This window comes from Fusarium flagelliforme (assembly GCF_020744385.1).
Source record: "Fusarium flagelliforme strain FIESC 12 MPI-CAGE-AA-0113 chromosome Unknown B0J16scaffold_2, whole genome shotgun sequence".
In the NCBI taxonomy this organism is placed as follows: domain Eukaryota; kingdom Fungi; phylum Ascomycota; class Sordariomycetes; order Hypocreales; family Nectriaceae; genus Fusarium; species Fusarium flagelliforme.
Genome location: NW_025763504.1, coordinates 6,524,489 through 6,539,592, shown reverse-complemented (window position 1 = coordinate 6,539,592; position 15,104 = coordinate 6,524,489). Strand labels below are relative to the sequence as shown.

The 15,104-nt window shown below is 47.4% G+C and overlaps 4 protein-coding genes across 4 annotated transcripts; 1 reads left to right on the top strand and 3 right to left on the bottom strand.

The window, feature by feature from the left end:
• Positions 1 to 739: 739 nt before the first annotated feature.
• On the top strand, positions 740 to 8,098 carry B0J16DRAFT_369931 (uncharacterized protein). The gene is made up of 2 exons (XM_046130317.1): positions 740 to 3,279; positions 3,328 to 8,098. Exons 1-2 carry the CDS (start codon positions 847 to 849, stop codon positions 8,071 to 8,073), a joined length of 7,179 nt encoding a protein of 2,392 aa, XP_045987772.1. The 5' UTR covers positions 740 to 846; the 3' UTR covers positions 8,074 to 8,098.
• A 241-nt stretch (positions 8,099 to 8,339) lies between these two features.
• B0J16DRAFT_86675 (OPT oligopeptide transporter protein-domain-containing protein) lies at positions 8,340 to 11,515 on the bottom strand. The gene is made up of 2 exons (XM_046134595.1): positions 11,194 to 11,515; positions 8,340 to 11,141 (listed from the first exon to the last, which is right to left on the bottom strand). Exons 1-2 carry the CDS (start codon positions 11,305 to 11,307, stop codon positions 8,607 to 8,609), a joined length of 2,649 nt encoding a protein of 882 aa, XP_045987771.1. The 5' UTR covers positions 11,308 to 11,515; the 3' UTR covers positions 8,340 to 8,606.
• On the bottom strand, positions 11,516 to 12,209 carry B0J16DRAFT_86674 (uncharacterized protein). Its single transcript, XM_046134594.1, has one exon. The coding sequence runs from the start codon at positions 12,175 to 12,177 to the stop codon at positions 11,725 to 11,727; it is 453 nt and encodes a 150-aa protein (XP_045987770.1). The 5' UTR covers positions 12,178 to 12,209; the 3' UTR covers positions 11,516 to 11,724.
• Positions 12,210 to 13,625: 1,416 nt separating this feature from the next.
• On the bottom strand, positions 13,626 to 14,925 carry B0J16DRAFT_336172 (uncharacterized protein). The gene is made up of 2 exons (XM_046127171.1): positions 13,875 to 14,925; positions 13,626 to 13,824 (listed from the first exon to the last, which is right to left on the bottom strand). Exons 1-2 carry the CDS (start codon positions 14,774 to 14,776, stop codon positions 13,713 to 13,715), a joined length of 1,014 nt encoding a protein of 337 aa, XP_045987769.1. The 5' UTR covers positions 14,777 to 14,925; the 3' UTR covers positions 13,626 to 13,712.
• Between the last annotated feature and the right edge of the window lie 179 nt (positions 14,926 to 15,104).

Genomic DNA, 15,104 nt, shown 5'->3' with positions numbered 1-15,104 from the left:
TGCATTGGAAGATGTCGCTGTGTTGGCATCGCTTAGAGACAGACAGGTAAACATTGAGTAAGACGCGCTTAACTCAAATGGACGGTTAAACGCAAGGGATTCCCACCGCCACGGGGCAGCGGAAAGGGGAACACGGGTCAACCCTTGATCCTGATGTGCTGTCGTTGACATGAATCCCAGCGCGTCAAAGACTGGGGTATGGACTCGGTTCGGCTGTGGCTGTGAGAACAAGCCTCGAAAGCTATATTTATTTGTTTCAGGTTTACCTTGTCGATGGATATCGGTTAAAACTTAGAAGTGATAAGCCACAGAGATTATCTGATGAATTAATGGTATTGTTCTCTTGAGCATCATACACTATCTAGATCATGATGAAGATCACGATTCAGTAAAGCCAAGATGAAACAAAACAGGAATAAACCACCCGACACGCATGTTCTCCCCCCAGCGCGTCATTGTTGATTGATGGAGGCAGTCTTATTCGCTGTCTCCAACAGTCACCGGTACCTCGAGCCGTGGGACACCTAAGCGCTTTCTGGGGTACCTTGTACCAGAGACTGATGTTATTGGTTGTGGAGGGGTTGACGGGCTGTGTGCCAGGATTCAAGATTTAAAGATGGAGAGGATGAGAGACTGAAGGATTGATGCAGGGAGATGTCATTAATGATGGGTTGTTAAAAAGGATTCATGTTCGTTGGGAAAGGGACTTTGGTTAAGTCTGATACATTGATGAATTAATGTTCGAAGTTATCTTTACAGGGTACTACCTACCGCACAGCATGCAATAGCATCAATAGCACCATCAACCGCTATAATTCAGAGCATCAATAGCGTCAAATCGTCAAAATGCCAGACCAAGACCACCTCATCCAAGCAATCGCCTCAACCCTCTCAATCTCCCTCGAAGATATCCTTCTATTCGACTCCTTCTCCGACCTAGGCGGTGACGAATTCTCAGCCGAACAAGTATGCATCGCTTGTAAAAATAAAGGTCTTGAAGTTAGTGGGAAAGATATTCTGGATTGTCCAACACTAGCAGAACTACAAACGAGAGTCACACCAAGATTAAGTGTTTCTTCTCAAGATACCTTTTCGTCTCAAGAAAGAAATAGCTTCTCTTCTACAAGTACTAGAGGATTTAGCTTCTCTTCTGGTACTTCTGACAATGAGCTGGTAACTGGAGCTTATACGCAGGGAGAAAGCGGTAGGGCTGCAGGGGAGTCAGTGGAGTCTAATTTATCCAGCTTACAGTCATTTCCTCCCCTTGTTCTCGTCCCCATGGCAGGCCCATTCGACGGTCAAACAGTAGCTCTTATTAAGATCGGCCATTCGCCAAACACTTCAACCTCCAACATCTTATCTACCGAGGCAACCCAGACGCAGATTTCTCTCCTGCGCATGGAATGCTCAGCCCAAATCATCATACCGGTTACTGAAGACACAAGCGACAAAAGGGCCCTGCAAACATGGGTGCAGAATATGGATTCGTCTACTTACAAGGAGGTCATGAAACTTCAAATTCCTGCGAGGCGGGAAAGGGTTGTGAGAAGACGGAGTCGGCTTGATGTCAAGATGGATGAGTTGGAGGGTTTTGAACTTTCGCCTATGCAGAAGTTGCTGTTTCAGGGCTGCAATGGGGGGTCTTGGACGAAGAGTGTGGTTCTTAACGTCCACGGTGCGGAACCGCTTGATATCGACGCAGCCATCGAAGCGATTGTCTCAAGACACGACATGCTCCGCGTCCGCTTTCGCCAAAAGGACTCTCACTGGGAACAATGCATATATCCCAAATCGGCAAATTCTTATCGTCTTACGCATCATGTCGATGTATCCGGCGATGAAATTACTTCGTTAGTACACGACATGCACGAAAGCATCAGTATTGAAGGACCGACTTTTGCAGCAATGCACATCCACAACAGACTCTATCTCGCAGCACATCATTTAGCACTCGACGACGCATCTTGGAAACTTGTTATCAGTGACTTGGATGAGTTACTCCAGAAAGGAACGCTTTTGTCGGAGGCGAGTGTGAGTTTCAAGTACTGGACCAGAAAGCAGAGTCGACATATGGATCAGAGGTTGTTTGCGCCGACGTTACCTTTTGAAGTATTCTCTGCGAATTTGGAGTACTGGAATCTCACCCAAGAAGACAACACCTTTGGGAATTCGAGGAGGGTGTCGTTCGAACTCTCTGCTGAAGAAGCGATGTCTTTGGAGACTTCCGCCGCACAGGTTTTGAGAACTGATACCTCCGATGTTCTTCTCGCAGCACTGCTACTATCCTTCACTCAAATCTTTCCAGAAAGATCATTACCAACCCTCTGGAAGAAAGAGAATGGGCGAGATTTAGACGACGATTTTAACATAGCCGAAACAGCTGGATGGTTCGCTTCACTCTGTCCGATCGGAGTCGAGATTGATTCAGAGATGGATTTGATTCATGTCATTACTTTGATCAAAGATACCCGCCGAACAATTCCCAGGTCAGGAATTCCCTTTTTTACAGCTGAGTTTGCGACTTTGGAGGGTGCGAAGGAGAACTTACCGCTGGAGATTGCTTTCAAGACGGTCGAGAATCTGCAGCGACAGAATGGATTGTTACAGCCGGTTACCGCTCTGGAGTCCAACGCAAATGCCGAGATTAAGAGGATTGCTTTATTCGAAATCGAGGCTGGCGTGGATAGGATTGATGTGGTGTATCCCAGCACATGTCGCCATCAAGACAAGATTCAATCCTGGATTGCTTGTTTCGAAAGTCATGTCCACGATGCTGTCGTACAGTTAAAGAGCTGCGAAGCACAACTCACACTCTCCGACATCCCACTCATCCAAACATCCTATGCATCCCTAGCCCGTCTCTCCCCAGAGCATAAAACCAGCATCCAAACGATCCTGCCCACAACACCATCCCAGCAAGAAATTCTCATTGCACAAGCTATTCACCTAGAATCATATTACAATCACGTCGTGTACGAAATGGCAGCGCTACAATTACCGGTTGACGTAACACGGTTATGTGAAGCGTGGGAAACTATCGTGGCGAATACCCCTGCTTTGAGAAGCGTTTTCATCGATGCTGTGAGCAGAGAGGGCTTGTATGATCAAGCTATTCTCAAGAAAATATCGCCGAGTATTCTGTTTATTGAGACTGAAGATCCGGATGAGGCTGTTAGGACATTACCTGGATTGGTAGGAGACGTCAAACATCGTCTTGCTGTGTGTTATACCTCTACAAGAATGGTTGTTAGACTGGATGCCAGCCAAGCACTCTGCGACGTAAGTCCCCCTCCTCTCCCTTATACTCTTATATGCTAACGATTATAGCTACCGAGTCTTCATCTCCTGATCGCAGAACTAACGCGCGTCTTCTCCTCCCAAAACCCCACTGACACATCAACTCTTCAAAACACATATCTGCACCAAATACTCTCCATCGACACAGCCTACACTCTCGAAGTATGGAAAACAGGTCTCTCATCAGCGAAACCGTGTCTCTTCCCCAAACTATCCCCTCAATCTTCTTTTACATCATCTGACTTTTCCATCTCGCACTCTCAGCTCTCAACTTTCTGTGAAGAGAATGGTGTTGTTCCCGAGGCTGTGGTTCAGTTAGCCTGGGCTCTCGTCCTACGCGCTTTCGTAGGTAAAGAGAGTGTAGGCTTCGGATATCAATTCAACGGCCGCGACGAAAGTCTTCTTTGTGGAATTGACACTCTTGTAGGAAGTTTCGCAACATTACTCCCCTGTTTCGCAGATCTTCCTCCCTCCCAACCACTAAGAGACTGCCTCTCTCTTATCAGCGAAGCCTTCACCAACGCAAGCAAACACGATAACATCACCCTCTCAGAAGTCCAGCATGCGTTAGGTCTTAGAGAAAAGACGATTTTCAACACTTGTCTTTACTACCAGCCACCTGCAAAGCTGGATGTGGGTGATGAACTTACGCCTAGCTTGGTCACGGCTGGTCGGAGGACGGATTGTGATGTTAGTCTTACGCTCATGTTCGTTGATGAGATGCTCAGGGGAGATTTAACGGCGTTTGTGGATGAGAGGCAAGCTGGTAGTGTGATGTCTTGCTTCCAAGCAGCACTCTCACATGTTATCACAACACCCGACAAACTCATCTCCGAAACAGATCTCCTCACAGAAGAAGCCTACACAACCCTCATCCAAAACTGGAACGTATCTCAACCACAAATATCAGCCTGTCTACATGAAGTAATTCTCCAACACAGCTTCACCCGTCCAAACGCACCAGCAGTTTGTTCCTGGGACGGCGACATAACATACATCCAACTTTCAACACTAGTCCAACGCCTCAAACAATACCTCGTTAATATAGGTGTTGGACCAGGTGTTGTCGTTCCTGTCGTGCTGGAAAAGAACCATTGGGCCCCTGTTATTATACTTGCCGTTCTTCAAGCTGGTGCCGCGTTTGTACCATTGGATTGCCAGGACCCTGCGAGTGTTAAGAGTACGATTGATTATCTCACTCCGCATGTTGTGTTGGCTACGGAGACTGCTTATAGGGATTTGAGTACCCTTGCTATTAACCTTGTTATTGTTAACGATACTTTCTTCACGATGCTTACGACTTACGTTGCAAGGGTTGGGACAGATCCTACGCCTGATCATGCAGCGTGCATTTTCGTCACACCAAAGAAGTCAAGGAGTATTTTCTTTTCACATGCTTCTTTACTCTCTACTTTCATCGCCCAAAGCACACCCTTCAAACTCACCTCCGAAAGCCGCGTCTTACAACTCTCAGCCTTCAACGTCGACATCTCCCTCGTCGAAATTCTAGGAACGTTGGTTCACGGTGGTTGTGTCTGCATTCCTCATCCTCACGACAGAGCACATGATGTCGCCGGTGCAATTGCACGCATGGACGTGACGTGGTCATACATGACCAGCGTTCTCGCCCGCAAGATAAACCCCGATTCCGTTCCCAGTTTAAAGACTTTGTGTTTTCGAACGAGGAGGTTGGATGAGGATACGTATCTTCCGTGGGTTGAAGACCATGATGTTCTCGTTGCATATGGTGCACCTGATATTTGCCCGCTTGGCATTTCTGTGACAGAAGTTACCAAGCATGGCGATCTAAGTATAATTCCACCGCCTATTACTGGCAGATTCTGGATTCTCAACCCCGACAATCCTAGAAAACTCATGCCTGCTGGAGCGATAGGTGAACTCGCCATCGATGCTCCTCTTATTACACCCCATCGTTTCGCCCTCGACAAACCCCTTATAGCGCCTGACCCATCTTCACCCGGAAAACCACGATACTTAAAAACAGGCCATCGCGTGCGCTACCTCTCCGATGGAAACGTTCAATTCCTCTCCAGTGTACGAGACGAAGTCAAAGTCTGCGGTTCAAACGTCGACGTCGCACAAGTCGAACAAGTTCTTCGACGATGTCTTGGGTTTGACTGCGTCGTTGATTCCGTCACTACACAAGATTCAGGACCTTTACTCGCTGCATTCTTGGAGATGGGAAATGTATTCCAACAGGGTGAATCCCTTCACAATTTGAGCGCTGAGACGAAGGAAAAGACGTACATTGCTAAGAAAATGTTCGAAACTGCCCTCGAGAATACGAATCCTAGAGACCGTCTTCCTCAGTTCTGCATACCCTCGCTCTTCATACCCATTAGATCCTTTCCCATGTCAACATCCCTCAAAGTCAACCGGAGGAAACTGCAACGCATAATCTCTGATTTTTCTACACATAACATTCTTCACATGTCTCACGCCTCTAATCCCAGGGTTATCCTCGCCCAGAAACCTCTCCCTCTTACCGGTCCTGAAGAAGCGATGAGGGAATACTGGGCAGATGCCCTCAACATTTCCATCAGCGCAATAAAAGGCTCAAGCACATTCTTTTCCCTAGGAGGAAATAAACATCTCGCTGCAAAACTGGTTGTGGCGTGTCGAAAAGATGGTGTTTCTCTATCCCTCACAGATCTTCTGAGTGAAGCAAGTCTCACAGAACTATGCCGCTCTCACAAACCAACAAAGATCAAAACCCGTCCCGCCAAAAATCTCGACATGTCTTTCGTCAAAACAGTCATATCTCCCGCTCTACACTGTTCATCCCCCGACGTTCTCGACTTCGCAGAAGCATCACACCAACAAATCCACGCTCTCGAGTTAAGCATGTACAAAACCCGCGCAGACATCCTCAACATAGCCCTTCGCTTCAACGGACCAGTTGATGCCAACCGTCTTGAAAACACATGCAAGAATCTCTCCAAAATGCACGCTATTCTTAACATTGCTTTCGTGGCAAGGGGGCATAAGGTGTATCAAGTACACTGCGCTTCTACATCGCCTCCATTTCTGAACATTTCTTGTCCATCGAGTGCTCTGGACGATGCAACGCAGAACATCGTCCGGGAGAATCAGAACTTGACCTTCGACATGGGCGTCTGCGTTACGAAATTCACTTTTTTGAACGGTGATACACAGGGATCTTTGGTTATTCGTCTCAGCAAAGCTCAAATCGATGAAGTCTCCGCCCACCTCCTCATCCACGATCTGGCATCGCTCTACGACGGCGATGTTCACGATTCTACCTCTTCTTATTTAGACTACACCCGTGCTTCGAGGAGCTCTTATCAAGAAGGTTTAGAATACTGGAATGTACAACTCGAGAATGCAAAAATGACCAAAATTCTCTCCTCAACACGGCCAACGCCTCCTGCCTCAGTCTCCGAAATACGAACGCTCAAGCAAACTGTTTCTTTGGGTCATTTATCTGCTTATGGCATGACACCAGACATTGCCTTGAAAGCAGCTTGGTCTATTGTGCTTTCTACAATCTCAAGTACTCACGACGTTCTTTTCGGGGAAGTAATCCAACATACCTCACCAATCGGTCCCAGTGCCAACACACTCCCTGTACGGGTTCAGTTTCCCTCCAAGCACAGTACACCACTCGATCTTATGAACTGCATCCATCTCCAACGCCAGTCTCACTCTCAGCATTCCAATATCGGTATTCAAGACCTCGTTACCAAATGTACACCTTGGCGCTCCTGCACGACCTTTAGTACGGTTGTTCAACACTACACGCCCAACTCCCTCGACGGCACATCAACGATGAACGTTACTGGTGCAACTTTTACTTATCGACTAATCGAATCATGGACAAAGGACTTTCCCGATCTCTTCATCCGGTCAACATCAACTTCCACCGACAAGATTACTTTGGAGATCAAATTCTCTGAAGCACGGGTCGAACATTCTTTCGTACAAGATTGTCTAAGTCTTCTCACCGCAGCATGGGAAACAGTTACACACCCTGACACAATCCATCAACCGATGATCCAATCCTCCGAAGAAATATCCCGTTCAGAGCGCAAGATCCCATTTCCTTCAAAGGATCAGTTTGCGAGCTCTGTCGAAATGGACGCCACACAGCGAAAGGAAGTACAGGAGTCTATTCTTGGTGTTTGGAACAAGATCATTGTTCCTAGTTCTTCAATCCCTGCGGAGAAACTACCAAGTATGCCATTCTACGCACTTACGCAAACTCTTCTTCAAGCACATGCTCTCGCGGCTGAGATGAACAGTGTATTCTCCATCAATCTGAGCGTTGAAGACATTCTTTCTCATCCAAGCATGAACTCCCAATTGGACTTAATCTCAAACACCATCCCTCTCAAACCCATCCTCGAATTCCTGCCACAAAAACCCTCGACTCTACGCGCCAGTCTGCGCAGCTTTAAGAACCGAAACAGTATGCTCAGTTTGAAGAATACATGGACGCGAAGTAAACATACCGAGACAATACCAGAAGACATGCCCTCTCCCATCCCCACGATTGTTATTCCGGAGATTGGATCTTCTGATACGCCTGGGAGTATAAGTCATCATTTGGTGGAACTAGATGCTGGACCTATACCTGACCGACGAGGCAGTGGACCTGAGCAGCTTGATCGAAGAAGCAGTGGAGGTTCATCAAGAAGAACTCCCGAGGAAGTTTCTTTCAGTCCTGGGAGACGAGTTCCTACATGGGGAAGTATGTTTGAGCGAAGAGGTTCATCACCATTGAGTCGAAGATGATTACACACTTTATTTTTCTTTATTTTATGGATTATGATATCATGTCTTATTTCTTAGCTAGGTAGTAATGAAGAAAAGATACCCAATCAATTTCAATGCTGGTTCAATCTAATCGTGATTCAAGAAATGCAACATGCCACGCAAACAATAACAGTCCAGGCTTCACACAGCCGCTCTAACTTCAAACAAATCGCAATCCGTTGACTTCAACAATATTTATACAATATCTGTCCAGACATCTTCTATGTCAATGCAATCGGGGTATATATAAAAAGTCTCCATAATTTCCAGATTTCAAAATCCCAATACAAACGCACGCTCAAAACATTTTACCCAGTACTGCGCCAAATCATCATCATAAGCTCAAGTGGAAAGGCAACACGCTCAACACTAATGAAGCTCCTTGAGGTAACATTAATGTCCCCGGATGAGAACACTAATGAAACTCGCCAAGACGGGGACCGAAATAATCACTTCCCTCCAAAGGCTGAAGAGGACAAGCATCATCTTCGCATCCCACATACCCAACCGTGTTACCCCACCACTTGAATTCCGTTCCCTCTAGTTGAAGAGAGAAGAAGATGATGATTCCTGCTATGGCGATACCACAGGACCAAGCTGCTGAGAGCACAAAGTTGTACTGCGGTGACCATGTTAGTGACAATGCAAATGGATGGATGAGGAATGAGGGATGAGGGATGATTGCGGATTGGTGGAAGAATGTGGGTTGATGGAGGATTTGGGGAGTGGGGGTCACTTACTTTAGACCACAAGCCAAGGTATCGCGACTTGAGATAAATCCAAGAAAAGTACGCAATAGGCACACTCGGCCAAACATACGACATATTATACGGAGCCCAAACAATACCGCCGTACATGATCGCAACAGGATGAACCTGTCGAGTCCAAGTCCAGTGAGGAAACTTCTTGTTAATACCCCAAATAGCAAGCACAACAACCACACCGAGCGGGAAGCCGATCAGCACCTCAGTGTAAAGACCGTTCTTGCCGAAAATCTTGCTGGGGCCAACAGTACCCCAGAGAACTGATGCGGTGAAGAAGGTGTTGACGCTGGGACATGACATCTTCCAACGGGCATCTTCGGTGCATACACCGGGAATTTGAGTCATTTGGAAGTTGAGGACTCCGACGCAGACGAATGTGCTGATGAATGTGGCGATGATTTGAGCGAAGAAGGTATGGCGAGGAGGAATTTTGACGTAGTGAGCGAGTTTGAGATCGTTGGAGAACATGACTGCGTGAGCACAAGTGACGTAGCCGAAAGACTTGAAGTAGTTCATAGCCAACGCATTACCTTCAACGAAGGATCCTCCGATGAATTCGGCAAGGACGGTAAGAGTGACTTCAATACCAGTCATAGCCTTGATGATTCCCACAGGAATGACAAACACGAGACAAAGAGCCAGACCATAGAAGATGACTCCAGGTGAAGTGTGAGTATCCCAACCAGCGATACCAGAAACACCGAATGCGATAGCAAAGGCGAGACAGACCATGTACCACCACTCAGGAACTTCGCGGTAAGCCTTCATGAGACGAGTGTGGACGTCAAGATCGTGAACTTCCTCTGCTCGCTTGGACTTCTTTCTCATGCTGTTGAACAGACCCTTGAAACCGGTGACAATCTCGCGACGATGGAACAGAAGGGCGTAAGTGAGTGTCGAGGTGTAAATACCAAAGAAGAAGATGTAGATGACAACGTTGCCAGCGCCAAGGAAGGGAGGAGAATAATCCTCATACTTGGCAGCATCGAAAAGACCACGATCATCGACAGCCCGCGTAACATTGTAAAGCTCGCCCCAGCGGTCATAAACACGGTTGCTGTTGATGGGAAGATATCCAGTGTTGTAAATGTTGGAGTACCAAAGACCGAGAACAACCCACATGGAGATGAAAGCACCGACGAATCGGTTAAAAGTGCTGAAGAATGGAACCATGAGAGGATCGGCAGAGTCCCACAGAAGAACGTTCCAATCCCAGGTAGGAAAGGGATTGATGCCAAGACCGTTGTTAAAACCAGTAATGGTGTTGAGATCACGGTTGTAAGGGTCAATCCAGGACATCCAGCTAAAGTTAGAAAGAGAAGTCCAGATGTAGTTGGGGAACCAGAACCAGACAAACATGGCGCCAAACATGATGTAGAAGAACTTGATGCGGGAGACGCGCCAAATCTTGGCAAAGGGTCCTTGGACCGGGGAGTTGTTGTCTGTGTGGAAAGCAGAGTTGAGCGCAATGGTGACCAGGGATGCAGGCCAGACGCAGTACGAGGGATAAACGAGGAAGCGACGGCAGACACCGGCCATTCCGTAACCGATAAAGTTGGTGCTCAGCGCAATCAGAATCTGGTAGGCGAAGTGGGAGGCATATGGCTGGTTAAAGTACTGAGGGAGGTACTGAACCCAGATGATCAAGTTGGTGTACGGGGTGTTGTACGCAACGTTGGCCATGATGGTGATAAGCATATGCTCCTTCTTAGAGAAGGGACCTGGGTTGAGAGAATGGCGCACTCCAAAGAGCGTAATGCCATAATCGGGCAACCATTTTTCGCAACCTTTGCCAATTGGGTATGAGAGCAACTGAGCGACATTGGCCATGATTCGAATAGCAGGCTGTCGAATATCGAAAAGCTGGTTGGTAAAAGCCAGCAGCATAGAAAATATCAGACCGATAGCCCAACTTCGGATAGTCGAGCTAGGAATTGACGTGTCATCCTTGTTCTCGACAACAGCACGAACTTCGGCGTAGGGGCTGTTGTTTGTAATCAGGGCGGCCTCCAACTTCATCTCCTGCACCAGATTCTCGTGTTTCTCGGGGTTCGTAAATAATTCATCGTTCTCGAGGAAGGACTTGATCTTTTGGATGACCGTGAGGGGAAAGTTGGGATCCTTTTCGTGGATGCGATAAACGCGAGCCATTATGTGTCGCACATCTTCGAGGGTGTACTTTGAAGCAAGTTCGCGAGCTTCAAGCAAATCGTCTTCGGTGACGTGAAGGTCTTGCTCGGTGGTGTGGTAATCGCGCATATCATCCTGATCGTAGGAAAAGGACTACTGAGGTTAGTCTAATTGATCCAGAGAGTCGCAACGCAGTGCAACTCACCTCGTCATACTCGGAAGCCGAATCGCCAGCGATGGGAAGTTGACTCGGGGGCAGCGGATCAAGAGGAATCTCTTGAGCCCCGGTAGAAGAAACCCTCTTCTCGTTGTCGGCCATGGCCAGGGGCCTCTTTAGGCGATATAACGTTCTATTCCTCCAGTTTCAGTGTCCGTCAAATTCCTCGACTTGAAGTCGCTCTTTCTGTAATTGCGCGCTGGAATAATTAATGGGGCGCTAGCGATGATCAAGCGACAGATGTTGATGCAGTAATTCGGATCGTGTCAATCGGATCGAAGTCGTCGTGGTGGTTGACAAGAACAAGAGCGACAATGGCGCGAGGGAAAACAGGTAGAGACAAGAGTACGAGCGACGGAGGAAGCCGGTCGATTGAGTCTATGTCGAGTTACCACCGGGTGTGCGTGTGAGTGGTAAAAAAAAGCAGGTATTGAAGCGTGCGAGTGGTCGGGACAAGTCGAGTCGAGTCTAGACAGAAATCGGGTTGTACAGAGTCTGAGTGCACTGTACTGAGGTAAACTACGCGTGGCGCAGTCGTCGGAGAAGCGAATTGCTCTTGTCTCGAGTATGTGTCGCGATAAATACCCAGCGGAGTTGACGAGAAGCAACCTGGGGGAAGAGGAGGAAAAGAGGATCGGAGTCCGGCAAGTTGGAGTCGAGAGACGGGCAAGGAAGGAAAGGAAAGGATGAGAAGAAATGACGGGTAAGGATGGATGCGCTGCCTGCACTTTCAACTGAATCTGTACTGTACTGTAGAGACCTGGACGCTGCTCTCACAGTGAGTGGCGGGCCCTTTGGTACAACACAGGATTTTCTGTGGATCCAATTCAGAAGGATTAATTGGTCAGAGAAGACCTGGGGGGCTTTGGGGGGGAAAAGGCTCGGGCTCGGAACTAGGGAGCCGTAGTCCAAAAGCAAGCAACCCAACGGCAAAGACGGCAGATTTGGTGCCGCGGGAGAAGCAGAGGCCATACGGGATATAGTAAGAGCCCGTACACTACGCGTCAATTACCTCCAGTAGAAAGAGACACTTAGAGGTCAGGCACTGTAAACTAACATGTCAAACACTGTGAATCAAGTCTGATATCTCGTAATATAACTTAAATATCTTGACAGTCGTCAGTCCTTGTTCTATAAACTTGGCAGCAGCTGCGAATGAGGCGGCAGGAATCAGTCACTGGTACAGTGCTACAACCCCTTGGCTCGTGGGAATTAGGTGGTCCCCTTCTCCATGTCTTGGCGCCATGGAGTAGCCTACTAGGTGAGAGAAAGGGAGACCTCTGAGGAGTAGAGTGTCAAAATAGAATAGTCTAGATACACGTCAGAAACTCCATATAGTGAATGAATTATTTTAGGCATTCTATCTTCGGGGGTCACTTGTTCTTCTACCCTTATGGTGAGAACCGTAACCACCACCACAGCGGATATCCCCCATCTCCAGACTCCCCGGGGCAATCTACCAAGAATAAAACAGGTCAGGCAGCATATATTTTGCCTCACCTTAATACCCTACTCATATCTCAAATATAAATATCACGGATAACCCCCTTGACCTCTATCTGCTTCAACAGAAACTCCCCGAGATATATGCGGTACGTACCGTCCTCGGAAGTAACGGCACGGCTACCGGCCTGTTTCTCTCGGCGCTGCTCTTCACCCAAAGTACAGAATCTCCAAGGCCGATTACCCGGGCTTCTTTGCTTCTCAAACCACCACTTTTGTAACATTGACGAAACATGTGCTGTGGCTCTTATTGGCTACCCCGGACTTGTTGATCAACATGCAACCATACGGCTTGTCGGCACAACTGAGAGTAAATAATTGAGTTCTTCAATTCGTGTTGTGTTTGTAACTATTCACGCCATGTTGTTGCTGCTCGTATATAGGGTCGTATTGAAGAACAAGAGGTACGTAAGTGTATGTGAGGTACCATTGAAATGCCCTGTCAGCCTGTGTTACTACGGCCTTGTCACGGCATTCCAAGATCCATCTGCCATGAATTGCCAGCTTGGCAATTATGAGCCGAGACCTTGCTGTAGATCTAGCTGGGCGTTGGTTTGACAGATTACGGCACCGAGCCCTGGTCTTGGGTGAGATGGTATAGGGTGGCTGGCTTTGCTTGAAAGTGTGTAACGTCCAACTCCCAAGTGATGTTGAATTGAAGACTTCACAAGATTTGATGTCGTCTTAGAGTTAAGGATTCAACAGACAAGCACGTGGGAATTAGCTCTACTCAATGGCGTTGGAAATCTTTAATGCTTAACCTTAACTGTTGTGTTGAAGCGCGGTGGCTACCGTAATTCGCCATCATTGAAATGCTCAAACCGAGTGGAAAGCGTGAGATGCAATGTCACATCGAGGTCAAACAACTCAACCAGGATAATATCACCAGGCATAAACATCAAACATCAAACATTATTCTATAGTCTATAATCCATACTAATCCATTATGTAAAACAGAACCCATGCGCCAACACCTCCGTCAAAAGGCAGTCACCATTCATCATCTACAAAGCCTTCAAAATTCCATCAACATCAACAGGAAGCTCCTCATACGTCTCATCCCAAACCTTCCCAGCAAAAGCCTGTCCCTCCTTTGTATGCAAAAACTTTGTAAAACTGCACACCATTAGTCTCAATCCATTCAAGCACAAACAGGCAATACTCACTGATGAATCCTCCAATCCATAACATAGCACCCATGACTCTCTTCCCCCATAACAACACCAGCCTGAACAAGTGTATCCGCACCTTGTTCCAAACTCCTCGCAACAAACCACTTCATCACAGCACCGACATACTGAATTGCAATATTCCCCTGCTGCTGAAGACTTGTGTTCCTGACCAAGCCTGGATCAACGAGATTGACGATCACATCTTTGGGGCTAACACGCTCGTAGAGCTTGTAAATCCAGAAATGAGCGAGAGCTTTATGTTTGGCGTACGAAGGCATGGGATTCAGACCGTCTGAGAAATTCTTCTTGTCATCGTAGAACGCTAGAACCTCGTCATCGTTGGCGTGGGGAAACTCTGCTGTGAGAGACGTTCCTGAATTAACAATCGTCAAACGTCCAGCTTGACCATCCGGCGCCTTAACTTTGAGCGTAGGCAACAAAAGCGTAGCCAAAAGAATCGTAGAAAGATAATTAATCTGAAACGAAGACTCATGACCCTCAGGCCCAAGTTCAAATTTCGTAAACTGTGCCCCAGCGTTCAGAATCGCAAGATCAATACGATCCAAGGTCTTGCACTTCTCTGCGAAATCCTGCACGCTTTTGTACGAAAGCATGTTGACTTCCCAGACGAGAATCTCAGATTTGGGGTACTGAGTGCGGAGCGAAGAAGCGGCAGATTCACCCTTTGAGAGCGACCGTACTGCGATGATGAGACGCTTGAGGTTGAGGGAGAGGAGTTTCTGGGCGGTTGTGTAGCCGATGCCTGTGTTTGCGCCTGTGATTATGACGGTGCTTGAGGAGAGGATGAGATCTGATGGGAGAGCGACGGGTTTTGTGAATTGGGAGGATAGAAAGTGGTAGTCGTCTGCGACGAGGTCAAGAGATTTGGGAGCCATGACGGTTCTTGAGTGCAGTGATAGTGAAGTTCAAGTAGTAAGTGGTTGTGATATTGATGTAAGAGCTGATGATTGTATTGATGTGTGCTAGATATTCTAAACGACGTGGACATGCACTCTTTTATGACTTTGACAGTCAGCTATAGCGTTATCGGAGTTAAGCTATCCTATTAACCACGAGCCCGAATAGGAAAACAATTGAATGAGGCTATTGATCTCAACCGTCTCGCATAGTATCGTCATGGATCGTTTACAAAGGCATTTTCGGACAACCCTTCAAACCCGAACCAACCAAAACACTTAAAACAGATCAAAGAGCGCTTATCCC

What these genes read in the sequence shown, in the direction of transcription:
- B0J16DRAFT_86674 (XM_046134594.1), bottom strand. Translation starts at nt 12,177, where the DNA reads ATGGCCTCTGCTTCTCCCGCGGCACCAAATCTGCCGTCTTTGCCGTTG.
- B0J16DRAFT_336172 (XM_046127171.1), bottom strand. Translation starts at nt 14,776, where the DNA reads ATGGCTCCCAAATCTCTTGACCTCGTCGCAGACGACTACCACTTTCTA. An exon ending in ATGGATTGGAGGATTCATCA is followed by an intron (nt 13,825 to 13,874) that starts GTGAGTATTGCC and finishes AATGGTGTGCAG; the next exon opens with TTTTACAAAGTTTTTGCATA.
- B0J16DRAFT_86675 (XM_046134595.1), bottom strand. Translation starts at nt 11,307, where the DNA reads ATGGCCGACAACGAGAAGAGGGTTTCTTCTACCGGGGCTCAAGAGATT. An exon ending in CGGCTTCCGAGTATGACGAG is followed by an intron (nt 11,142 to 11,193) that starts GTGAGTTGCACT and finishes TAACCTCAGTAG; the next exon opens with TCCTTTTCCTACGATCAGGA.
- B0J16DRAFT_369931 (XM_046130317.1), top strand. Translation starts at nt 847, where the DNA reads ATGCCAGACCAAGACCACCTCATCCAAGCAATCGCCTCAACCCTCTCA. An exon ending in CCAGCCAAGCACTCTGCGAC is followed by an intron (nt 3,280 to 3,327) that starts GTAAGTCCCCCT and finishes TAACGATTATAG; the next exon opens with CTACCGAGTCTTCATCTCCT.